The sequence below is a fragment of the Mytilus trossulus genome, chromosome 13 (assembly GCF_036588685.1).
Source record: "Mytilus trossulus isolate FHL-02 chromosome 13, PNRI_Mtr1.1.1.hap1, whole genome shotgun sequence".
Classification (NCBI taxonomy): domain Eukaryota; kingdom Metazoa; phylum Mollusca; class Bivalvia; order Mytilida; family Mytilidae; genus Mytilus; species Mytilus trossulus.
This window is the reverse complement of record NC_086385.1, coordinates 22,355,248-22,383,235: the sequence shown is the minus strand read 5'-3', so window position 1 is coordinate 22,383,235 and position 27,988 is coordinate 22,355,248. Positions and strand designations below refer to the sequence as shown.

Sequence of the window (27,988 nt, the reverse complement as noted above, 5' to 3'; positions counted from 1 at the left end):
TATTACACAAATTGTGTGTGAATTCATAAAACAACTTGTTTCATTATTGTCTGGTGTATAATAAATAAATCACTGGAAAAACAAATTATCTGATGGCCTCCTCCTTGGAAGGTTGTAAGAAATTAATAGGTGTACAACAAATACTGATGTCATCATTTATCATAAACAGGAGGGCAATTTCTAAAATACATCCTCAGGGTGCTATTATAAAATCTCACACATTCAGCATGTATACAGACGTGCTCAGTATGTATACAGGCACATACAGCATGTAAACAGACACATACAACATGTATACACACACATAGCATGTATACAGACACATACAGCATGTATACACACTAACAGCATGTATACAGATGTGCTCATTATGTATACAGGCACATACAGCATATATACAGACACATACAGCATGTATACACACACACACACACACACACACACAGCAAGTATACAGAAGTGCTCAGTATGTATACAGACACATACAGTGTGTTTACATATGCAAACAGCATGTATACATACACACAGCATGTGTACAGACACATACAACATGTATACAGATGCATACAACATGTATACAGACACATGGCATGTATTCAGACACACAGCATGTATACAGGTACATGTACATACAGCATATATACAGAACTTATCTGAAATATCTAACCAGTTACAGAACAGGAGGTTTGTACCTTACAAAATCTCAAACATACAGCATGTATACATAATTCATTGGTGAATTATCTTATCGTAAACATCATTCATTAGGGAAACACCCCTTCACTCAACAGGACACATTCCAAAAAATTCAATGCACTCAAAAAGTCTAAATACATTAAATTTCAAGAAGTTAGACATATCTCATGTATTCATAAGTTATTGGCTAAATATTAACCAATCACAACACAAGAATACATTTCAAAATTTAATGTATTCTTGTACTCTTCAGAAAATATCACACACACACAGCATGTATTCTTAAATAAAATTGTTTTTCGTTTATATCATATCTTTACAGTTCTTAAAACTCCTCAAAGAATTAATTAGCTGATAATTCTTATCCAAACTGGAAACTAAATCCTCCTGGAAAACCTCCTCCTCCTCCTCCGTGACTGTGACCACCACTGTTGCCACCGAAGGAAAAGCCATTTCCTCCTCCTCCGAAAAATTGCTGGAATATCATATTTGGATCTATATGATCTGAAATAATAATATTTTTTTGGTTAAAAACACAATTCAAGATCAATGAAAAATTAATTTGTACATTTGTTTCTTAAATATACCACTTATAAATTTAAAAAGATGTGGTAAGATTGCCAATAAGACAACTTTCCACTAAAACAATGGACTTTAGATTTGGAGCCAAAAGAGAGCACCATAAGCTTCCACTCCCTTTATAACCAAGTAGAATTTTGCTATACTTTATTGGAGTTTAAACATGGGTAGGCATTATATTCGTGATTATTTTTGCCCGAGCAAAATTGAGGGCTAAAATAACACAACCATAATGCTTACCCATGTAAAAACTACAATATAGTATAGCTTGCATTAATTATTTTGATTCTGAATAGGACAATTAAGGTAATTTCTATGTCCAATAAGTATAAGTGTAAAAGCGTTTGTGTAGGCTCTTCCATGAACCTCCCTTTTTTGTTTGTAAAGAAGCAAACGTCTGGCACTGTGAGAGGAGTTTGAACAGCCAGCATGAACAGTTGCTGTATCTAGGTCAAATATGTCAATTTTGGAATGCAACACATTAGAGTGAATTAGTAAATAAATGAATTAGTAACATCATGTGCACCATTTAAGATTTTGAAAGTGTTTTAAAGTTAGAAAATATATTATTTTGATAAAACTCATTATTCTAAAGAAGTCAATATACGCAGGTGCAAACCAATTTTATTGGATTAAGAGCATGGGTTTGTTCACAATGTGAAAGAAGCACATCATATTAGAATAACATAGAATTTGAATAACAAAAGCCCTCAACAATCAGCAAAACCCTGGTCAGGTATAGAAGGCTCTTAATTGACCAATGACAATGTAAAACAATTCAAACTACAAACATAACGGCTTCTTTTAATTTTATATTAAGACCCTTTAAATTTGTATATTTCAACAAATCTTACTCACCAAATCCTCCACCACCCTCTAAATCATCTATATCAGCACCACTATCATAACGTTCTTTCTTTTTAGGGTCAGATAAAACACTGTATGCTTCACCGATTTCTTTAAATATTTTTTCTTCATCTTTTTGTTTTTCAGGTGTGTCATGACTGTGACGATCTGCAATGTAAAATTTATACATTCATCAATGTGGACAAGAAAAGTTATGATAAGACCTCATACTTGACCCTAAAATGAGAACATGAAAAAGTATAATACTTCAAGTAATTATATCCTTCAGATGATAGTAAATGACATCACACTGTCAGATATCAGTATTAATATTTTTTACTTAAGAACATTTAACAAAACCTCTTGAAGTTGGTGCAAAACTGCAAAAGCCTCTTTAAAAGCCTCATTATAAGATCTTGTCATTATATTAAGGTGGATCAGGACTATTCAACTGGGCATAATTTCATGCATGAATTACAATGCACACGAAAAGTATTTGAATTAAATTCAATATTTTTTTTTTTAATATTTTGATTTAATAATTAGAAATGTAAAATCATTGTAGTTATGTCACTAAAAGGATATTTTCGTTATAATGTGTGTCTGTTAATGGCTCTAAATGACATTTCACCCATTATCACCATTTTCAGAGCAAAATTTGGGTTTTAAGGCAAAAACTTTTTCTCCCTTATTGGTGACCTATGTTTTTTATTTGCTCCTTCTTTCAAGCTATATATAAGCTATGTATATTACAGTTTTGGACCAAGTGTCATGGAACATTTTTTGATATCCGATAAAAATATGTCAACACCTCTATTTTCCCTCTCATTTCATCGAAAAATGGTCCCCTTTACATACCTGTTTAAAAGTAAAATTTTGAGCACCCCCTTTTTTTTCGACTTATTTAATTCACTTTCTGTAAAGAATAAAATAACATAAAATATGGCACTTCTCATATTAACTTCCAATAGGCCCTAGCCAGCCTAACATTTGAATATGAAACCAAAGCTAAAACAATTAGGGATATTCCATTACAATGTATGTGGGAGGGTAAGAAGGGACTTTCAAAATATCCCTACAACCAATAACCATTTTTTTAAATAATTTTGCATAATCATAATATACACATACCGAAAAAAGACTTATGATCCACATTTTATAATTAATAACTTTGCTTCTTACCCTTTAACATACATTTCAATGGAATAGCCCATACAGGGATTCTCTACATACCTGGATGATGTACTAAAGCTCGTTTTCTGTAACTTTTTTTAATTTCATCATCTGTCGCTGTTTTATTTACACCTAACAACTTATAATAGTCTTTTCGTTTACTCTTTTTCAATTCTAATTTTGCTTCTTGTAATAATCTTTTATTTTCTGAAAAATAAAATACATCATGAAAAATTATATATAGAAGAAAATATTTTCAACAAAGGACAATAAATTGCTTCGATGAGTGCAGCTGATCGATACAACCACAGATGTCCAACCCTGAAAAGTTGGTGCCAAAATGGACACAATATTCTCACTTGATACAGGTTTGGATTGTAACTTAATTTTTGACACATAACACTGTAAAGCAGGTTATTTTCACTGGTGTAAAATTTCGCAATTTTCATTGAATGAGGTATACAAAATATTTTGGTGGTTGTTATTTTGACGTATTCAATTCTTTTATCAATACCTTTGGCTGTACTCTTATAAATTGGTGAGATTTATTTTCACAATTTTGTTCTATTTGCAAAAATACCCCGCTTTAAAGTAGGTTTCTGACATAGAATAACTGTAGTCATAGAACTTCAAATTGGTAATATGATTTGAATTTATATTTAATTTTTTGCTTCTGTGCAATACACTATGCTGTTGGGAAATGGACCCTGCCCTCTCCCAAAAGAAATTTTACCCCTGTTTTTTGCTTAAGTGCAATACACTATGCTGTTGAATATTGATCCCCCCAAAAAATACTTGATAATTTTTTTTTTAATTTCTGAAATCTAAAATGAGAAAAATTGATAAACTTCTAAAAAAAAAATACTCAGAGCATTCTATCTTAACAGAAACTTTGCTACATTTAACATTTGCATCAAGATCTTACAGCCTTATCATTAAATTAAAACCACAATATATTTTCATTCCTTTTGGAAATTCAATTCATTCAGGTCCTACTGTACTTTGTATACTAACCTCGAGTTCTGTCTAATTTATTTACTTTTTCATAATCACGAACAGCTTCTTCATATAATTCCATATCCATATAACTGAAACAAATTCCAGACATCTCTAAGATGAACCTTTATTGTTTGCCCTTTTTAGGACGAACTGATCAGTACAGGCATAGGGATTACCAGTTATATTTAGTACAAGGGTCAGATCATAGATTTAGTTCTTTAAAAGACATTTAATTTTTAACTCAGGTATTTTCACTGTTACAAGTGAGGAGCCTGTTTTTCAGTGCTTTCTAGGTGGGTTTTTTATTAGACCATTGATGTGAGCCAAGGCTCATGTTGAAAGCCATACTTTGGCCTATAATTGTTTACTTTTTATACATTGTGACTTAGATTGAGTTGTCTCATTGGCACTAATACCCCATCTTCCTATTCATAATCATAAAATATTGGATGTTTTTCAATAACTGCGTAAACCTGCAAAACCACCAAAGATATACAAGCAAGTCGTTTGATCCACAGACTTTGATCTAGGGCGGGTGAAGTAGTTTACAACAACATGAGTGACATGTTGACTCAATATATGACAATCTAAAACCACAAACTTTATAACTAGAAAGTTGTAGGGAACATTGTCAGTAAAAGGATAAAAAACAAAGAATTTAGGCCACACCAATTTAATTTCTTGTTCTACGGATTTTTGGACTCCAAAAATTGGGGCGAGCGAGCGATTTGAAAATTTTAATAAAAAAATATTTAATTTGCAAATTTTTGAGGCGAAGCTTAAAAAGTAAAGGCGAGCGATTATATTTTTTTTTTGTAAACATAAAATAGTAGGTTTTGACTATATTAAAACTTGATTTATCACTTGTACCTTGATATTTCTTTAATTTATGAAGTATTTTTCCCTGTTCAACAAGAAATAATTGAATAATTAAATCTGGTCTATGTATGTGCATGGAAGTATTATATTGACAATATAATACTTCCATGGTATGTGTGAATGACAATGAGACAATTCTCCATCCAAGTCATAATCAGGTTCAGAACAACCCCTTAATGTTATGAATATCCCTTTTATGAGGGGTCAAAATATTAAAGTTATAATATATTTTTTTTGTAAAAACACTTAAAGTACAAAAGGGCTTATATTTTCCCAAAGAACTATAATATTTGGTATTAAATGGTCAAAACATGTCCAAGAATTATGTAATATTCCTGGACTTTAACCATGTTAACACATTTACTTTAACAGTTTAATATTATTCAAAATAAGTGGACCCATCCCTCTTTTAGAAAAGTGTTTAAAATATAATGTATTTTTCCTCTTTTTGAGTAAAAAATTCTAAGTTGTCAAAGGTTTTGTATAGTAGCACTGTACAAATCCTTAGTATTTCTATTTTCTTTTCTACAATAGACTGAACAGACAGTAAACATGGTAAAATGACCCCTTCAAGGCCCTTGTCTGAGGGAGGGTTGGTCCCAACCTGATAATAACAAACATAGGTCAAAGTACGGCCTTTTACACAGTGCTTTGATCAAGATCAACCAGCAAGCTATAAGGGACCACAACTTAGTATTGTACACAATTCGAACAGGAAAACCAACGATCTAAATTATATTTCCAAACGGGAAAATACCAATGAACGGCACATCAACAAACGATAACTGCTGAACGACAGGTCTCTGAATCAACCAGGACAGGTGCACAAACCTGCAGCGGGTATGACCGTCACCATACATTATAATTGCAATTTAAGGCAAATCCTTCAGAAGTTCTTTGTTCTTTATTTTAAACAACGAACTTTTTTTTTATAGGGAATATAAGTTAGGGGGAAAGAAACCAACGTTTTGTTCTGTACTGGTATTTCTATTTATATCGGAGCACTCCCGCGTGGAATAAATTGGTTTCATGCTGAAACAAATATTCTCGCAGATATTTACAGTGTTGTGGGGTGCTGATAGGTTTAAAATCGTAATATAAAGGCTAGACTGTGATTTTAAAAAACAAATGTTGAGATCTTTATATAATATTTACAAAAAAAACGGTGCGGGAAATGGACATGATTCAATTTCCGGATGCGGGGAGCGGGAATATAATAAAAATAAAAAAAATCTGTTTTGAAAAAAATAGGTGCGGGCGGGTCCGTCGAACAAGGAATCAAATTGGTGTGGCCTTATTGGTAGCTTACAGAACTGGTTGTTTTAAATATGTTAAAATTAATTTTACATATTCCCATTACTTTGGATTCATTTATTCGTTAAGGAAAATTTGCATGTTTGTGGATAATTAATTTTGTGATTTGTCGAACTCTGCAAACAGACCTATATTCATGATAAATATAATTTGTTATTCGTTGAACATTTTAATTTGTGATTCCCCTGTTCCCTTCAAATCCATAAAAATAGCAATCCAACAAATAATAATGAATCCAGAGTAATATATTCTCTAACATTATCAAGAGCTGTTTTCCCTGTTCCTGGTGCCCCAAATAGGTATAAACTTCCACCTGTTTTCTGTCACATGACCTCTGACTAGCTGATTCATTGTCTTAGTCTCACCATTAAAAGTGATGAGCCTATTGTTTAGTAGATGTCATTTGATCATAAGTGGTTGTTTTCCCTGTTTGAATTGTTTTACACTAGTCATTATGGGGCCCATTATTGCTTCCTGTTCTGTGTGACCCAGTGCTGAAGACCTTACTTTGACCTATAATTGTCTACTTTTTATACATTGTGAAATGGATGGAGAGTTGTCTCATTAGCACTCATACCACATCTTCTTATTTATAATCATAAAATACTGGATGTACTTTAATAACTGTGTAAACCCGCAAAACCACCAAAGATATATAAGCAAGTCGTTTGATCCACAGACTTTGATCTAGGGCGGGTGAAGTAGTTCACAACAACATGAGCGACATGCTGACTCAATATATGACAATCTAAAACCACAAACTTTATAACTAGAAAGTTGTAGGGAACATTGTCAGGACAAGGATAAAAGGCAAGATGTGATAAGAATAAAAAGGTAACTGATAGAACCTGTTGTCTTATAGATTATGTTTTATACTGTACAATTGTGACTTACCTTCTAGCTCTCCGTAAATATGCTTTAAGATAGGTATCGTCCAATTCTACAGCTTTTGTACAGTCGTCTATACATTGCTGAGATTTACCAAGCTGTAAAAATAAGTTTGAAAGATAATTAAAACATTAACTTTTTTCTCTTTTGCATATTTTTTACCTAATTTGTTAAGATTTTTACCATGAATAATTCAAAAAGAAGATATTTCATTATTTGATAGCTTCATATATATCCATTATAAATCATTAAACTGTAAGACAATCTGGATGATAAACATTTTCATTTAATATACCTGTAGCAGTTGAAAATGCATCTTCATTGAAGCCACTCAAGACAATACTTCAGATATTTCTATGATGTGCAAGTTTTTATCCTCATAACGCCCAAAACACCCCAGTCTAGTTAAGTATACCAATACAAGAAATGAATTATTTATTTATGGGTTCTTCTTTTTTCTCATGTAAAACTTTCAAAACTCCTTTCTCAAAGATTTAAGACATATCACACACTGACTACTGCTAATGTTTTCTATATATTCTAAATATAAACTAGTTGGACAGTTCTAGGAAAAGGCAATTCAAAGTTGAACCATTGAACGTTATGGCCATAATTTACTCTATTCATTTATAGTTCTTCTCTGAAAAAATTTAATTCATATCTGTTAAAATATTATTTTCGAATCAGCTTAATGAACTTTCTTAACCAAGCAGTGACAAAAAGCCTTTTTTATACTAAAACAAGTAAAATATATGTTAGTAGCTGTTTAAGATGAAATTTAACTTGCCTTTGCACTACATGTGCCTCTGTTACAATATAATTTAGAATTTGTGAATTTGTTAAAGGGATCGATGGCAAGAGCTTCAGAATATAAATCATAAGCTGCCTGTAAATGTCCTGCTCGGAACTCTTTGTTTCCTTCTTCTTTCTTGGCATTTAGTGCTTTTGCTTTCTGAAAGAGAGAGAACATACTATTCATTTTAATTAAGTAAATAAATGGTGAACGTGTCCACAGATGATGCACTCACTTGTAAATAATGTTATAAAGGGACATAACTTTATTTTTTTTTAAATCTGCTACAAATATTCTTACTAGATCAGAGTTTTGTTGTAATAAGCAATGTGTATAAGTTTCACAATAATAGGATGAGGCAAATTTAAGCTAGATGACAGAAAGGAAAAATTAAGCAGTTTTTCCATTTAAAAAGGGACATAACTCTAGGTAGTAAAAGTATCACTACCCAAATTTAAACTTGATCTGTGTATTGTGGTAATAAGCATTGTGTTTAAGTTTCATAAAATTTGGTGGAGGCAAACTAAAGTTAGAAAACAGAAATCCCAATTCCAGAATGTAAAGACATACAGATGGACAAGGGTAAAACATAATGCCCCCTCCTCTGCAGCAGAGGCATACAACACATAAACTAATAACAAAATTGCATTGGCATTGAATGTATTCCCAACCATCCCAAACTGAGAAAATAAACATAATTCAGATTGTTGAAAATTTTAACTGAGGCTTTAAGAGCCATAAATAAGAAGTGTGTATGATTTCCAATTGGATTATTATATAGGCCTTCCACAATGTACAGCAACATTCTTGTACATATACAGCATTATTAGACCCAGATTCACAAAATGTAACAAAATTCAAAAGAAATAACCAAATGCTTGATTTAGGCTAAAATAAATAATGTAAAACAATATGACAACAGCAATGAGACAACCACTAAAATACAGACTCCTGGCTTGGGATAGGCACATCAAGAATTTGGCTTGGTTAAACATTTTGGCTTTGTTGAATCTATTAATTGAAAAAGCCTCTATATTGTTGTAAAAGAATCTTAGTGAACTACATTAAACCAATCATTTATTTAACCTTAAGCTTATATGGGTCACCTACTATCAAATCAAGGCATACACATATATTTGTGGATGGTGCTACAGTTTTGAACAGTACCACTTTTTCTTATGATGTTATCTTCAGTCATGTACATACCTTGTAAATTTCTTTTGCTTTACTGTGATCAGGTGCTAGTCGTAAAACTTTTTGAAAATGTTGATATGCTTTGTCTACATTGTCATTATAATATAAACACATTCCTCGTACATAAATAGCATCTGCATTTAAACTGTCTCTTTGTAACATATCACTGAACGATAGAAAAAGAGCAAGTATTAAACCCGGGTTTATTCAAGCAGAAATGAGTTAAAAGACTTCTAAAGAAAAGAAGACATTGGCAAAACCTTATCTTTTTTGTGTTGACCAGGAAAATGCATTTCATTATTGAGAGAAATTGTAAATATATTTTATTTTTTTAAATTACAACCAACAAATTTATCTTTAAAAGCCTTCTGTGTTATGCTATGAAAGACACATTCGTCGAATTTTAAGGCCTTAAGTGGTGTTAGGTCTTTTTGTACACACCTTACAAAAAAGAATTGATTAATTCCATTCTTTTAACCTTATATAACATTCATAGGGAATACAATTTGACAAACTGATGATTTTTGTGTGCAAAAACATTTGTATATACATTGTATTGCTTTAAATTTATCTCGTTCATGTATTGTTTACAGTATTTTATAATGTTTGTACCACCTTTTACATTGCTGGCTAAGTATCTTCTCTCATTCAGTTATTCAAAAGTTACCTAGGAGTCATTTTCAGAAATGTTGGATGGAAAAGCACTACTAATATTTGTCTCAATCTCATTACATCACATTAGCCAACTTACTTGATTGAATGTGAGCATGGTCATGAGTATCTAATTTTGATTTTTTTGGTTTTGTTAAAATGAAAACTCATTTATCTTAATATTTACCATATCAATAAATATGTCTGGCCTACAGATGATGACTGCTGTACCCATATTTTGACTATTTTATTTATTGTGTCTGTTTAGTTCATGCACCATTGTAAATATAACGGAATTTGATGAGACTGTCATCAAAGTGAGAGGGTTAGCGCTATAAAACCAGGTTTAATCCACCATTTTCTACATTTGAAAATGCCTGTTCCAAGTCAGGAATATGACAGTTCTTGTCCATTCGTTTTTGATTTTTGATTTTGCCATGTAATTAAAGACTTTCCGAATTGATTTTCCACTAAGTTCAGTATTTTTGTGATTTTACTTTTTTACATATACAACTTAAAGAAATGAAACCTGGTGAATAAAACCTCCACATACTTAGCTAATTCCTGTGCTTCCTGGTATCTACCTAACAATGTTAATGCTTCTGCTTTCTTGATTTTAAATCTGTGACATGCTGGACATCTTTCTATACATCGGTCCATACAAAACACAGCCTATAAAATAAATGTTTTATAACACTTGATATAATACTCGAAATGGTCGTAGATTGACTTTACTATTCAGAAGTTCATTGTAGGACCATATAAGCTACCTATATTGTTCCTCCAAAGGCTAACTTAAAAGATTTAGTTAAATTTAATGTAATGTTATCTCCTTATTATGAAACTGCAGTCTACAGTACTTTTAAACCATTTTGTTCAAAGGTGTGTCCACAAGTCATTGACTCATGAAAATCTGTTGGGACTCATCATTTTCAAAACAGGTGAATCAAAAATGCATCAAGATTGTATGAACTGAGCACAAATATCATCATTTGATAACAAAACTTTCAAAATAAACTTAATATGATGTACTTTCCTTGCTCTATTATATCATACATGTCATAGGAAGAGATATAATACAAACTTGCCATGAACAAAACTTATGAGTCTTTCAAAAATCCTTAGTAAGAACCCCCAGTTATGTACCAATGTTTTGTAATCCAATCTCTATTTTGTCATAGGAAGAAAAATTATGAATTCTAGAAACTTGCCATAGACAAATATAATAATACCTTCAATAATCCTGAGTAAAAACCCTGATTTACAATCTTAACACTTTGAAATCATATAACAATATAAAGATAAAAATCTGATGAATAACAAAACTTACCCTTCTAAAATCTCCTTTTGTAAAATCTGTTTCTGCCATAGTTTCATATTCTCTTACTGCACTTGTTGATTTTAACTACAAAAGATTAACAGATATTGTCAGGGATAGAAATAATGCTAGTAGAGAGTCTCTACTAGAAACCATGTTTTTTAAGATAAATGGACTAAATGTTGCTTATGTTGATATAAGTTTTCAAAGTGAATAAAAGAAAATGATGAGAAGAACAGTGGAGCAACCCAAAGACATCAAGAGGTCAACATATCTAAAGTCTTCAACAATAGACAAGTGTGTATACAAAATTTCCTGCATTTCATACATTGTCATATGTATTATTTAAAAAAACGTGTAGCCCATTACTCTCGTCATTGAACAACAAATAATTTGAAGCTGATTCAAATACTGCAGATTGGTTTTTATTCATGGATTGATTTCATGGGTTTAGCTTATTATAAACCAAAAATTTAAATATTCAAAAAAAAATTCTGTAGGCTTTGACAAATCCACGAAATCAATTATCTACAAAACATTAGTTTTTCTCAATCCATCAATATTGGTAATCACTAACAGAACTTATGCACATTTTCTATAGGCTTGTTTGCAGATTGTGGCCAATTGACAAAATCAAATCCACAAATAGTAAGTTTTCATCAATCAAACTTTGTATCCACAAAAAGAAAAATATCCAGTTTTCATTCAGTCAAGTCACAAACTTACATCTTCTTGTGCAGTTTTATTCCCCTTTTCCAAATCTAAAACTTTTTTGTAACATCTTTCTGCAGCCATGGTATCTCCCAGTGCTAAATGACATTTTCCTTCCCTCATATATCCCTATAAAAAGAAATCAGTTATACATGTAACTTGGAAATTTAGGATTTATTATACATGTAAGTTGTAAACTTTTATGGGGTAATTTCTTTGTAAACAATGTAAATCTGATCAGAGTTCCTTTCTGAATACTACACTGATAAAACTAAACGTTTACTTATCATTGCTAATAATACATGAAACATTGGATCAGTAAAAGATGACCCTAGTGAGTGTTGCTTATTCTGATATATTGTGATAGTCCTTATAGTTTGGATACTCACAAATGTTAAGTGTGCTTGGCTTCTTAAACTTTTAATCTTGAGCATTGGCAATCATATCACATCTCTTTATTTTCATACTAAATGGTTTGAGTTGCATGTGCTTGTGCTTGAATATACTAAACAACTTTAAAGAATGTAATTCAGGTACTGATACCACTAGCTGCACAACACTATTGTACATAGTATGAGTTTTAAACATCTACATGTATCAGTAAGAAAGACTAATTATGTACAAGTTTTTACCTTAACAAATGCATCGTCTAATTTGACAGACTGTCGTGCATCTTCTAATGCATCTTTGTATTTACTTAACATCATATATGTAGCTGCTCTGTTTCCATAGTATGCTGCAAACTTTGGACATAGATCTGAAAATCATATACAGTGAATTAAATGTAACTGTTATGTAGTGTAAAAGCAATATTTATAGCTGAATTAATACACCTTCTTATATTAATAAGATGTACCAATTTATTGTACCACAAGACAGGAAATAGCTTGGTATATATAAAATACATTACTTAAAACTGATAAATCATGTCAGGGGTAATCTATATACAGTAAATTCAGAAATTCAGAAATTATGGCGTGCATTTATTATTGCGATTTTGTCAATTTCAACTTAAATGCGATTTTAATTTTAACGATTTGGGGAAAAGTCATGCTTATTCAGTTAAAATATTACAAAATGCAAGTTTAAATTATAGTGTTTACAACTCTGTCACGTTATTCGCAATAATAAAAACCTCACAATAATTTCTGAATTTACAGTAGTCTAATACAGTATGGGATTATTTCATTGTTGAAAGTTGTACTGTTGCCTGTAATTGAATATATTCATTTTATTTGAACTTTAGTGGATAGTTGTCTCATTGGCAATCATCTCCTTGTTTTTATATAGTGATCACTTTGCCTGCCAATCAGTCTTAAGTTAGTATTTCTTAAAAAAACTTTCATTGATTGTAATTTAAATTTTTGTTCAAGAAATTAAATCAAGATGTTTCATTGTATCAAATATTTCTGGGTCTTTTTCCATCTATCAAAATTTCCAATTACATTTCTTCCTTTGTAAATCAAAAATAAAGAATGTCACTTTGTGTAGCAGTAGCTAAACATTTTGTATACCAATCTCAGACAATCTACTTTTCTCCACAAGCGTTAAAATTATCAGTACAATAATACATACTTATTGCATCTGAGTAACATGACAAGGCTTGTTGGTATAATTTCTGTTTGTAATATGTATTCCCTTCTTCCTTCTTGTTTTCTGCCAGGACCTCTGGATCAGGCTCTGGTATTTCTGGTTCAGAACTGAAAATAATATTTGATATTTGTCATACTCATGCATTCTGTCAAATTCTATCAGATGGCTCTGAAAATAAGCAAGCGGAACAAATTTCCAAATAGCAATACAGTAAATGGTCAAACATCTTCGAACACTTCCAAACATGTCCTCCTCCACACCCCACACCCCCCCCCTTACCACCACCACTGATTCCCCTAAATGTGTCCATACTATTCAATTGCCAAAAACGTGTCCACTATTTAACGACAGAACGTCTCACATCTTTTAGCACTAATACATGACATATATGTCCAAAAGGAAATCAATAATGTTTAATTTACAGCAATTTAGTGAGCAGGGAAAATTGACATTTATTAGCATGTGTTTGTTTAATGCTGGTTGCTGATGATTATCATAATTGCAAATTTAATCTGTAACATGTGAATTAACATGATTAAATTTGACAGAAATTGATTATTTTCCAGTTGCAAGTATTTCATCCTCATTTAGAGTGAACATACCAAAAGTTTTAGTGCAGTTGAATAAATCATTTAATTTGTAATTTATTTGTTACTAATAAACTCCGATGATGCCTTTATTAATAATCTGACGGAGGGCTTTCAGCAGAATTAAATTTTACAACAGTTGAGTTCTTATATTTTACATACCATGTTCTAAAAGCTCTTCAAATCATAAACTGCTTATCAGGTTTTTAAATAAATAAATAGGGTTTCTTGCATCACTAAAGACACAAATGTCCAGTGCCAAATAGTTCATGCATTATTTAATAATACACCTTATCGCTATTCCTAGCTGTCAGAACCGAGAATCTGTCCCTCTTGAACTATTGATGTCAAAAACAATCACTTTCCCATTGTGGTGTTAGATATTTTCTAGTATGACATCAAAATTTCAGAGAATCTGTGTCAAGTCCTGTAATGACGGACAAACAGCATCGCTATACATGTTATTTGACCGCCATTACTAGACATCATAAAAGTTCTTAAAAATTCTAACGTCATACTAGTCCAAATAATTATGACGTCTGGCAAGGCTATTTTATTATTTTTCTGGGACGCCTTCTACGACGTCGTAGGAAGGCGTCCCAGAAAAATAATAAAATAGCCTTGCCAGACGTCATAATTATTTGGACTAACGTCATACTAGAAAACAACTGATGCCACAATGAAAAGTTATTGTTGTTTGACATTAAAAAAATTTGTAAGGGTTCCACGGAACCCAGTGTCTCGCCTATTTTTGCTGTAAATCAATAAAAATATTCCTCTTGTTACTATTTTATGATTGTAAGAAAATGTAAGTCCATTTAAAATTAAATTACAGAAAAAACGGAGTTATCTTTTTACAAACTTTACTTCTGGATACAATCTTATGATCATAAATAAGCTTCTGTCCAAGTTTTGTACAAACCCAGGATAGTTTAAGAAAGTTATTAAAATTTTAAAACTTTAACCACAGAGTGAATGTAATGGTTCCCAGCAGAAAAACTAAGTCCATTTAAAAGTAAAATATGGAAAAAATAGATTTATTTATTTACAAAATTTACTTCTGGATACTATCTAATGATCATAAACAAGCTTCTGTCCAAGTTTGGTACAAACCCAGGATAGTTTAAGAAAGTTATTAAAATTCTAAAAACTTTAACCACAGAGTGAATGTAATGTTTCCCTGCAGAAAAATCTAAGTCCATTTATAAGTAAAATACGGAAAAAATAAAATTTTATTTTCACAAAATTTACTTCTGGATATTATCTTATGATCATAAACAAGCTTCTGTCCAAGTTTTGTACAAACCCAGGATAGTTGAAGAACGTTATTAAAATTCTAAAAACTTTAACCACAGAGTGAATGTTTTGTTTCCCGCAGAAAAAACTAAGTCAATTTATAGTAAAATACGGAAAAAATGGAATTTTATTTTTACAAAATTTACTTCTGGATACTATCTTATGATCATAAACAAGCTTCTGTCAAAGTTTGGTAGAAATCCAGTATAGTTTAAGAAAGTTATTTAAATTTCAAAAACTTTAACCACAGAGTGAATATTTGTTGACGCCGCCGACGACGCCGACGCCGACGGAATGTAGGATCGCTTAGTCTCGCTTTTTCGACTAAAGTCGAAGGCTCGACAAAAATCTAGTGCTTCAAATTCTCAGGCACAGGCACTTGTTTCTATCCATTGAAAGAACCACTATCCACGTATATTTACGAGAATATACGTTGATAGTGGTTCTTCCAATGGATGGAAACAAGTGCCTGTGTTCTCAGGTCAAGCCCTTCAGGTTTTCAAATAGCGAATTATGCATGTAGTGTAGTAAAAAAAACAATTGGTAACCAAAATCAATGAGACTAAACACTTTATTTAAATTGGCATTTGATAAACTCAATCATTTTTCCCAATTTTCCCCAATACTAACAGTTCAACCTCCCCCTTTTAAAATAGTAGTCTAAAAATAAATTAAAGATTTCCAGAAAGTTCTATTTGGGGATTCCCGGTGTTCCATGACGTCATTTGTTTCTGGAAAAGCGAAGCAAGTTCTCTATTTCTTGCATTTAATAATAATCTTTGAATGAATGAATTTACACGTTCTAACTAATTGAACATTATATAGGTTTTAATACACTTTACATTGTAAAAAGGGAAGAAATATATCCAATTCACCATAAACGAAAGGGCTTTTTCGGAAAACACGCTCAGACATTTTTGGGGAACACCGTCAAAATATCTGACATAAGACAAGTTATTGCTAACCTAATTGAAAAAATCAAATAAATAATTATTTCTTGACACATGTATAGTCAATTTTGTATACCTATCTTCTGTTAAATCGACTACTTCGTCTTCAGTTGGTTGAGGGTCAACTTCCATCGTATCCACGTCCGTCATGATTGTTGTTGGTCTCGTGAGATTTGTGAACAAACTGGTTACTTTTTATTTGTTTGTATTCCCGTCAGTATTAGGTAGCAAGAAATGCTGATTCAATACAGGGAACAAGCTTCTGTAACTACCTCAGTCAAGTGCTTTTATACAGGAGAGATTTGATATGTCAGTTACAATCCAAATATACAGCGAGGAAAAAAAATGCAGAGAAAACGTAAATTTCAGGATAACGATTCTTACAAAGAAAAACAGGAAGATGAAGATAAATTGAAACGCGCAGTGAAAGATGGTGATGAAACAGCTGTCAGAAGGCTAGTGAAAGGAGGTGTTCTTGCTATTCGACAGCAAAAACTCTGGGTAACCTCCTCAAACTTTCAGTCTATTCAATACAGAGGCAAAGGTGGGGAGGGGGAGGAATCCGGGTCCGTCCGCCCTGATTCTGGTTCGCCCTTGTGTCAGTTCGCCCAAATAATTGTTTGCCCCGAGTCCGTTCGTCCTGCTTTCTATTTTTTAGTATAGTCAGTGTTGCGTGTTCCTCATTGGACACAATTACGAACGATTTTTGAGCTGTGATTAATATTTTTTTATGTAGACCACTTTTCTTGAATTGTTAATACCATAGAATTTAAGATGTATGAAGGCTTTCCATTTTGCATCATATCCCACATAAATTTTTATTCACGTTAGGATACTTTAGTAAGATTTGCCTGACCTTGTTTTAAGGGTCAAGAGAGCCTCATATGGACGCAATTCCAAACAGCACTTTATTGATATATCTTGCAGAAGAAATCAATGACAACAGTCTAGAATGATAAAATATACATTAATCTTTATCTCAAACACATTTTCATAGGAAAATAAGATGCACAAGTTTGTTTTTTACTTCAATTACTTCAGCAGTGGTTGCAGACGAAATGTCAGTCATGTCACTCATTTTTTTTGTTTTTATGCAAGTTCCTCCTTTAAAGGAGCACTAAATTCAAGTTTATCCTTTCGGTGGTGTACTTATCATTCATCTATGAAATTTTTTTTATAGTTCATCATTTCTTTCGGAATTCTCTGGACTTTTTCGAGAAGAAAAAAAAAATCTTTTGACTATAAATAGGGTCACAAAAGTCTAAAAACGTCAATTGTGGGGTTATTTGGGCTAGATATAAGGCATCACCCATATGATCAGAATCAGGAGATATTTTCTTTCTATTTATTAACAATAGAAGGCAATATGCAGTTTATATTATTGTTACCTTTATGTTTTTTTTTATATAACTTGCAGGCCAGATTGCCGTTCTTATAATATTTTCAGAATGATTTTGTCATAGTCATCAACATTCACCAAGTGCACATAAATTGTATTATCATTAAAAAAGGGAATTTTAATAGGGTTTTTATTTATAAAAACATTTATTGATAAATATAAAAACACAGTCACACTGCTGTACATTGATCACTTGTCATCAGTGTTTTTACCCATCCTTTTTTATTTTTTATATTTCAAACTGAATTTTACCCATCCAAGCTGACTATTTTTATTTGAGAAAATGTTATTCTCATTATTAATCCATCAAAGACAATTTATATAACAATCAGTGATATCAAAGGTTTCAAATGACACTTAATATAAGGGGTGCCCTTTTCTGAAAAAGAAATGGTTGATTATATGGGGATTCACTGAAGCGTGACGGGAGCGGGCCCTCCTTTAGGCAGCAAGTGGGTCCCCACTTATGAAAATTTCTAGATTTACCACTGATACTTTAGGTTGCAGTCTTGTAATTGACTGCTCCATAGGCTTACATGAAAAACAGCTGATCTTTGAAAATAAAAAAAATAAAAAATGCTACATAGAAAAAAAAATCATGTTCATATCATGTATGTACTAATGTGAAATTGTGATTTAATTGGGAAAAAAAGGGGGTGTTGCCACGAAGAATAAAAAGTTAGGCAATCCTGAAGTCAAAACATTTTTTTCCTACTTTCTGTTTGCTTTTTTTACTAGGCTGCACCACTTCCAGTAAACATGATATCCTTCCACTTTCCTTGATTAATATCCCCAAAAGATGCAAGATTTTTTTTAAAGTCTATATTTCCCTAGTCCGAGATTACTCTGATGTCCAACGGCTGTTTTGCCAGACAAGCTGGGGCAGTGGGACATCAGTGCTTGTCCCCTATCAAAAAGTGGATATTTGCCCACCCAAAATAGATTGTTGCTTCATCGCTCGATTTATGCATTTTGCCTTTCATTTTCAAAGATTATTACGTGACCACGAGAAAACAGTGCAAATGACCATTATGTAACAAATCATTCATTTACGACACAAGTTACCTAAATGTCCGAGAGCTTCGGATTGTTATCGTGGTTGAAACTAAATGCTAATTACAGATTTCCTGCTTCTAAATATAAAACATCGATCTCCTATGAAGGAGGTAAAAAAATATAAATATTTGCATATTTGAGTCTCGAGGCCACAAACTCTCTCGTAACTTGACGTCCATTTGAAAGTGAAAGTCAAAATGCATAAATTGATGGGTCTCTGTAAAAACTGCTCAAATATAGAAAAATAAAGGTTAGCGAAACTTACATAAATGAAGAGATAAATGAAAAATGAACAGATTGAAGCCCGATTTATATAATTCCAAGGCCCTCAGTCGGCTCCAGAAGCGACAAAGCAGCGCATCTATTATGGGTGGACAAATATCCACTTTTTGATAAGGGACGAGTTCTGACGTCCCATGGCCCCGGCTTGCCTGGCAAAACAGCCGTCGGACATCAGAGTAAGCTAATAATTCCCAAAACTTGTTTTATAAAAAGCACAAACTCTTATGTTTATGTTTTGTTTTTACTTATGAACAATACATGTACATTTTGTGTATGTATAAAAGAATAGAAAAAATAATTGTATTCACATTAAACATTATTTTTTTTATCATTGTTTCCAATTCAGCAACATGCCAAAATGTCATTGTCATGTAAAAATTTATAATTATTTATATACTAGGACAAATCCTCTTTTGAATCTTTGTCTGAGCTGTCATTGCAGACAGTCTAAGTTGTCATATTCCGTCTGATTCTACTTGGTCTGATTTATTTCTGGGCCGAGTTGTCTGTTAATATCAGATTTATTCATATCAACATACATGTATCTATACTATTAAACGAGAAGACCTCATTTTTGGTGTCGCTTCTCTTCTTTCCACAATAAATTAATCATCATGCCTCTGTGTCCTATGGGTACAGTGTATAATCGCATTTGTCATCCATTCATATGATTATTCAGATTGAGTTATTTTGGGTGAAAAACGAGAAAAAAGACGTCCGGATATGTTTCCGTCATTGGTCGAAATTTTAAGTCAGATTAGACTTCCGGTTTGCGTTCTTCTGTATACTTTAAACATACTTTAATACTACGAATACAGTGTATTTTCTGTCTTATATCCGTCATTGGACGAAATTTATGTCAGATAAGACCTCCGGTTTGCGTTTTTCTTTTTACTTTGAAACAAATACATATACTGCGAATAAAGTGTATTTTCTGTCTGATATCATTTTCAAGTTTACTATCCATGGCAGTCAAAGGGTTTATATAATAGAGAGGGTCTGCATAATATATCAATGACTGCTGTGGATCAATCATTAAACTGAGAATTGACTGTAAAAAGAAATTACACTTTCGGGACGTCTGGAACGAGTGTTTTTTTAAGATCGAAATTTCAGGATTGACCATTTCGGGATCCGGGAATTATTTTTTCGAATTTCGGGATGTCGTGATATTTAAAAGTTTACTATCCACAGCAGTCAAAGGGTTTATATGATAGAGAGGGTCTGAATAATATATCAATGACCTCTGTGGATCAATCATTAAACTGAGAATTGACTGTAAAAAGAAAATACACTTCCGGAACGTCTGGAACGGGTGTTTTTAAGATCGAATTTTCAGGATTGACCATTTCGGGATCCGGGAATTATTTTTTCGAATTTCGGGATGTCGTGATATTTAATTTGTAAAATAAATTCAGAATCTCGGTATTTCATGTTTTTAAGTCCGGTCATGCTTCAGTGATTCCCTATATAAGCAACCAATTATTTTCTAGAAAAGGGGGGGGGGGGGGGGGGGGGGGGGGCCCCATAAATTCGCTTCTGCCCCGACTCCCCCTTTAATGAATGTTCATAATACACAGATAAGCGCTAAAATTATTCATGTGTCATTAAAATTAATAGAGAAAAAGGAGGAGCCGGGCTAGAAAAAACAATTATCCTGTCCCAAATTACCTATGACATTTGATACCTTTTCTGAAATTCTCAAGTCACTAAATGTTTTACAAAAAAAGATGTGGTATGAATGCCAATGAGACAGCTCTCCACAAGAGACCAAAATGACACCGAAATTAACATTCAAAGGTCACCTTACGGCCTTCAACAATAAACAAAAGCCGATACTGCATAGTCTGATATAAAAGGCCCCGAACTGACAATGTAAAACAATTCAAATGAGAAAACTAACAGCCTTATTTATGTACAAAAAATGAACGAAAAACAAATATCACTGAACCACTGAACTACAGGCTCCTGACTAGAATGTTCATAATACATGTACACTAAATGTATGTTCATAATGAAATTACTATAGAAAACAAAAAATGCCGGGGAATTTTGGAAATAAAGGAGGAGGGTTAAAAAAAAACATTTTCCTGTCCCCAAGTACCTATGACTTTTGATACTTTTCCTGAAATTTTCAAGTCATTATATCATTTACAAAATTCTTCCTAGAACACTTTACATCCTTTCAAATACGCTCTGAATGCCCACGATTTGAAATAAAGGAGGAGGGTTAAAAAAACACATTTTCCTGTCCCTAAGTATACCTATGACTTTTGATACTTTTCCTGAAATTCTCAAGTCATAAAATCTTTAACAAAATTCTTCCTACAACACTTTACATCCTCATGATCCTTTCAAATACACTCTGAATGCCCGCGATTTCGCGGGTGTGTTCTAGTATTTAATAATTTCTGGAAAATAAATTAACTGAATTACAATTCTGATTTCTTTTGTTCAATCATTAATGAAAGTTAAAAAGTGAAATAATAATTTCCTATTAGAAGCCAGTATGGTTCAATGTTGTCAAAATAAGCTAAGAAATATTTATGATGAGTTATTCACTTGCAAGTGAATAATTCAACCTCATTGAATCCATATTCATGTGCACTTCAATTTAACCCCTTAGCTAGAGATGGATTATGCATGATTGATGCATGTTAGGCTATTATAAGAAAATAATGTGAACATTCAACATTGATTGAAAGTGAAACAAAGGTAAATCATTTGATCCACAAAAAGTCATTCTTATATATTGTTAAATAGAAAGTTAAACATATTATATTAACCTTAAAATTGAATGATTGAAATCAAACAGCCATAGAAACTTTCATCAGCATAAGGTCCATACATCTATTTACAAATTTTGTAATTTTTCCCCTTGAACATTTGAAATGATGTAAATAAATGTTTTTTGGTAAGTAGGTAGGCAGCATCAAACAATTGCAATTTAAGTTTTGGACTTACAGAGTGGGGTTAAAGGTTTTATAACTTTGGCAGAAACTTCATCACCTAACATATTTATATTTTATTTTTTTACTTAGTATTTGGCAATCAAACTACATTTTGATACTTAATACAGCAGCAAGAAACATTTACAATTTTTTTTCTTGTTTTTTTTGTCATTTGTATACATTTTAATTTTTTGTCATTTTGTAGTTTGGTGGAACTATTTTACATGATGCTGTAGCTGGTGGTAAATTGTCTATTATAAAATTACTCCTCCAAGCAAAAGCTGATGTGAATGCTAAAACTAAAGACAACAGAACATGTTTACATGTAGCATCAAGAATGGGCCATACTGGGAATACAGATATTGTAAAAGAATTGCTGAACTATGGAGCAGAAGTTAATGTTCAAACTTTGGTAAGGTGTGTGATAGATAAAGTAAAAAAGCATCCTTTCAAAGTTATTTACTTTTTCCTTTAATCTTATAATTGTTGATATTGTTAGTACACTGATTTCATATCTATGTAGATACCTTGATTGGTGGATATATTGAGGATAGACTTAATCCCATTCAAACAATACTGTAAACCAACTTATTTTTGCGTGCGATTTAATTTTGCGACTTTCGTGAGTAGAAAAATAACGCGAATATAAATCGCCGCAAAAATATGTAAACCATGGATCTTTCCATATTAAACTTCATCTAGGAAATAAGAAAATCGCGAAATTAAATAGCCGCGAAGTGGTCAAGAAAGGGTAAAACGCGAAATAAAGTATCCGCGAAAATAAGTTGGTTTACAATAACCAAAACAGCTGTCAATCTATTTTGTAAAATGTAGTTCCAAATTTAGGTTACACTATTATTATTTATTTCAAAAATTTAATGTAGCCAGCTTAAGCATGCTTAGCTGTATTGGTTATTTAGAATTAATGTTACCTAAAAATATTTTTATGTAAAATAACTTGTCTGCTTCACTTGAGTGAGATTATTCCCATAATAGGTGCATGATATTAAATGCTGATTGAGTAGAATACTGAAAATTACTCTGTAAGCTTGATGCATTTAGAGTTCGATGAATTTCTTCAGGAACAATTAAATCTGAAAGCAAAGCATATATTTAGATACTTGAAATCTTCCTTAACTATATGACTAAAAGGAATAGCATAATCCCCGCAACAACATGCGCAAGGTCAACTTTGTCTGAGAGACTTTGAACTTAAGTTTTTTTATGATTTCAAAATTAATCATTGAAGAAATTTAGAAAAGTATGAATGTTACAATTATGAATGTGCTGAAGCAATGTCTTTTGATCACTGGGGATTAGCAGCAAATATGACCCAAGTGCTAGAAAATAGAACTAACATTTTATAAATTGTGTGCATTGACATCGATTTTCTTAATTTTCCTTCACCCAGAATGGCAGATCTTTTAAAAAAATTTCAATATATATTTGAATGTTTGAGAAACTATATGACCAAAAAAGATGTAAAAACATTAGCAAAACCCACATTAGGTTAAATGTATCAACTAAGAATTCAAAAAAAAGGTATGAATATTACAAATCGGTGCCAAAGTACTGATTATTGACAGCTGATGTTACATAGGGGGACAAGAACTCTACCAGCATCTGTATCAACTCAATGTTACATAGGGGACAAGAACTCTACCAGCATCTGTATCAACTCAATGTTACATAGGGGACAAGAACTCTACCAGCATCTGTATCAACTCAATGTTACATAGGGGACAAGAACTCTACCAGCATCTGTATCAACTCAATGTTACATAGGGGACAAGAACTCTACCAGCATCTGTATCAACTCAATGTTACATAGGGGACAAGAACTCTACCAGCATCTGTATCAACTCAATGTTACATAGGGGACAAGAACTCTACCAGCATCTGTATCAACTCAATGTTACATAGGGGGACAAGAACTCTACCAGCATCTGTATCAACTCAATGTTACATAGGGGACAAGAACTCTACCAGCATCTGTATCAACTCAATGTTACATAGGGGACAAGAACTCTACCAGCATCTGTATCAACTCAATGTTACATAGGGGACAAGAACTCTACAAGCATCTGTATCAACTCAATGTTACATAGGGGACAAGAACTCTACCAGCATCTGTATCAACTCAATGTTACATAGGGGACAAGAACTCTACAAGCATCTGTATCAACTCAATGTTACATAGGGGACAAGAACTCTACCAGCATCTGTATCAACTCAATGATACATAGGGGGCAAGAATTCTACCAGCATCTGTATCAACTCAATGTTACATAGGGGACAAGAACTCTACCAGCATATGTATCAACTCAATGTTACATAGGGGGACAAGAACTCTACCAGCATCTGTATCAACTCAATGTTACATAGGGGACAAGAACTCTACCAGCATCTGTATCAACTCAATGTTACATAGGGGACAAGAACTCTACCAGCATCTGTATCAACTCAATGTTACATAGGGGACAAGAACTCTACCAGCATCTGTATCAACTCAATGTTACATAGGGGGACAAGAACTCTACCAGCATCTGTATCAACTCAATGTTACATAGGGGACAAGAACTCTACCAGCATCTGTATCAACTCAATGTTACATAGGGGACAAGAACTCTACCAGCATCTGTATCAACTCAATGTTACATAGGGGGACAAGAACTCTACCAGCATCTGTATCAACTCAATGTTACATAGGGGACAAGAACTCTACCAGCATCTGTATCAACTCAATGTTACATAGGGGACAAGAACTCTACCAGCATCTGTATCAACTCAATGTTACATAGGGGACAAGAACTCTACCAGCATCTGTATCAACTCAATGTTACATAGGGGACAAGAACTCTACCAGCATCTGTATCAACTCAATGTTACATAGGGGACAAGAACTCTACCAGCATCTGTATCAACTCAATGTTACATAGGGGACAAGAACTCTACCAGCATCTGTATCAACTCAATGTTACATAGGGGACAAGAACTCTACAAGCATCTGTATCAACTCAATGTTACATAGGGGACAAGAACTCTACCAGCATCTGTATCAACTCAATGTTACATAGGGGACAAGAACTCTACCAGCATCTGTATCAACTCAATGTTACATAGGGGACAAGAACTCTACCAGCATCTGTATCAACTCAATGTTACATAGGGGACAAGAACTCTACCAGCATCTGTATCAACTCAATGTTACATAGGGGCAAGAACTCTACCAGCATCTGTATCAACTCAATGTTACATAGGGGACAAGAACTCTACCAGCATATGTATCAACTCAATGTTACATAGGGGACAAGAACTCTACCAGCATCTGTATCAACTCAATGTTACATAGGGGGACAAGAACTCTACCAGCATCTGTATCAACTCAATGTTACATAGGGGACAAGAACTCTACCAGCATATGTATCAACTCAATGTTACATAGGGGACAAGAACTCTACCAGCATCTGTATCAACTCAATGTTACATAGGGGACAAGAACTCTACCAGCATCTGTATCAACTCAATGTTACATAGGGGACAAGAACTCTACCAGCATCTGTATCAACTCAATGTTACATAGGGGACAAGAACTCTACCAGCATCTGTATCAACTCAATGTTACATAGGGGGACAAGAACTCTACCAGCATCTGTATCAACTCAATGATACATAGGGGGCAAGAACTCTACCAGCATCTGTATCAACTCAATGATACATAGGGGGCAAGAACTCTACCAGCATCTGTATCAACTCAATGTTACATAGGGGGCAAGAACTCTACCAGCATCTGTATCAACTCAATGTTACATAGGGGGACAAGAACTCTACCAGCATCTGTATCAACTCAATGTTACATAGGGGACAAGAACTCTACCAGCATCTGTATCAACTCAATGATACATAGGGGACAAGAACTCTACCAGCATCTGTATCAACTCAATGTTACATAGGGGACAAGAACTCTACCAGCATCTGTATCAACTCAATGTTACATAGGGGACAAGAACTCTACCAGCATCTGTATCAACTCAATGTTACATAGGGGACAAGAACTCTACCAGCATCTGTATCAACTCAATGTTACATAGGGGACAAGAACTCTACAAGCATCTGTATCAACTCAATGTTACATAGGGGACAAGAACTCTACCAGCATCTGTATCAACTCAATGATACATAGGGGGCAAGAACTCTACAAGCATCTGTATCAACTCAATGTTACATAGGGGACAAGAACTCTACCAGCATCTGTATCAACTCAATGTTACATAGGGGGACAAGAACTCTACCAGCATCTGTATCAACTCAATGTTACATAGGGGACAAGAACTCTACAAGCATCTGTATCAACTCAATGTTACATAGGGGGACAAGAACTCTACCAGCATCTGTATCAACTCAATGTTACATAGGGGACAAGAACTCTACAGCATCTGTATCAACTCAATGTTACATAGGGGACAAGAACTCTACCAGCATCTGTATCAACTCAATGTTACATAGGGGACAAGAACTCTACCAGCATCTGTATCAACTCAATGTTACATAGGGGGACAAGAACTCTACCAGCATCTGTATCAACTCAATGTTACATAGGGGACAAGAACTCTACCAGCATCTGTATCAACTCAATGATACATAGGGGACAAGAACTCTACCAGCATCTGTATCAACTCAATGTTACATAGGGGACAAGAACTCTACCAGCATCTGTATCAACTCAATGTTACATAGGGGACAAGAACTCTACCAGCATCTGTATCAACTCAATGTTACATAGGGGACAAGAACTCTACCAGCATCTGTATCAACTCAATGTTACATAGGGGACAAGAACTCTACCAGCATCTGTATCAACTCAATGTTACATAGGGGGACAAGAACTCTACCAGCATCTGTATCAACTCAATGTTACATAGGGGACAAGAACTCTACCAGCATCTGTATCAACTCAATGTTACATAGGGGACAAGAACTCTACCAGCATCTGTATCAACTCAATGTTACATAGGGGACAAGAACTCTACCAGCATCTGTATCAACTCAATGTTACATAGGGGACAAGAACTCTACCAGCATCTGTATCAACTCAATGTTACATAGGGGACAAGAACTCTACCAGCATCTGTATCAACTCAATGTTACATAGGGGGCAAGAAACTCTACCAGCATCTGTATCAACTCAATGTTACATAGGGGACAAGAACTCTACCAGCATCTGTATCAACTCAATGTTACATAGGGGACAAGAACTCTACCAGCATCTGTATCAACTCAATGTTACATAGGGGGACAAGAACTCTACCAGCATCTGTATCAACTCAATGTTACATAGGGGACAAGAACTCTACCAGCATCTGTATCAACTCAATGTTACATAGGGGACAAGAACTCTACCAGCATCTGTATCAACTCAATGTTACATAGGGGGACAAGAACTCTACCAGCATCTGTATCAACTCAATGTTACATAGGGGACAAGAACTCTACCAGCATCTGTATCAACTCAATGTTACATAGGGGGACAAGAACTCTACCAGCATCTGTATCAACTCAATGATACATAGGGGGCAAGAACTCTACCAGCATCTGTATCAACTCAATGATACATAGGGGGCAAGAACTCTACCAGCATCTGTATCAACTCAATGTTACATAGGGGGACAAGAACTCTACCAGCATCTGTATCAACTCAATGTTACATAGGGGACAAGAACTCTACCAGCATCTGTATCAACTCAATGTTACATAGGGGACAAGAACTCTACCAGCATCTGTATCAACTCAATGATACATAGGGACAAGAACTCTACCAGCATCTGTATCAACT

The 27,988-nt window shown here is 33.4% G+C and overlaps 2 protein-coding genes across 2 annotated transcripts in view; one reads left to right on the top strand and one right to left on the bottom strand.

Moving 5' to 3' along the window:
* Nucleotides 1-427: 427 nt before the first annotated feature.
* Nucleotides 428-16,732, bottom strand: LOC134694876 (dnaJ homolog subfamily C member 7-like). The gene is made up of 13 exons (XM_063555982.1): nt 16,544-16,732; nt 13,617-13,741; nt 12,674-12,798; nt 12,057-12,170; nt 11,343-11,417; nt 10,566-10,684; nt 9,374-9,527; nt 8,162-8,326; nt 7,381-7,472; nt 4,309-4,382; nt 3,355-3,501; nt 2,134-2,289; nt 428-1,200 (listed from the first exon to the last, which is right to left on the bottom strand). Exons 1-13 carry the CDS (start codon nt 16,615-16,617, stop codon nt 1,058-1,060), a joined length of 1,563 nt encoding a protein of 520 aa, XP_063412052.1. The 5' UTR covers nt 16,618-16,732; the 3' UTR covers nt 428-1,057.
* LOC134694877 (putative ankyrin repeat protein RF_0381) overlaps nt 16,676-27,988 on the top strand; it is a 20,292-nt gene continuing 8,979 nt past the window's right edge. Inside the window, exons 1-2 of the mRNA XM_063555983.1 lie at nt 16,676-16,968; nt 22,361-22,567. Of these exons, the coding sequence (XP_063412053.1) occupies nt 16,813-16,968; nt 22,361-22,567 (363 nt within the window). The 5' untranslated portion in view covers nt 16,676-16,812. The remainder of the gene's footprint in view (nt 16,969-22,360; nt 22,568-27,988) is intronic.

Coding starts and splice junctions, on each gene's coding strand:
- LOC134694876 (XM_063555982.1), bottom strand. CDS start 16,617: ATGACGGACGTGGATACGATGGAAGTTGACCCTCAACCAACTGAAGAC. Junction 11,418..12,056: donor ATAAAACTGCACAAGAAGAT/GTAAGTTTGTGA, acceptor AATCTTTTGTAG/TTAAAATCAACAAGTGCAGT. Junction 10,685..11,342: donor CAAAAGGAGATTTTAGAAGG/GTAAGTTTTGTT, acceptor TTTATTTTATAG/GCTGTGTTTTGTATGGACCG.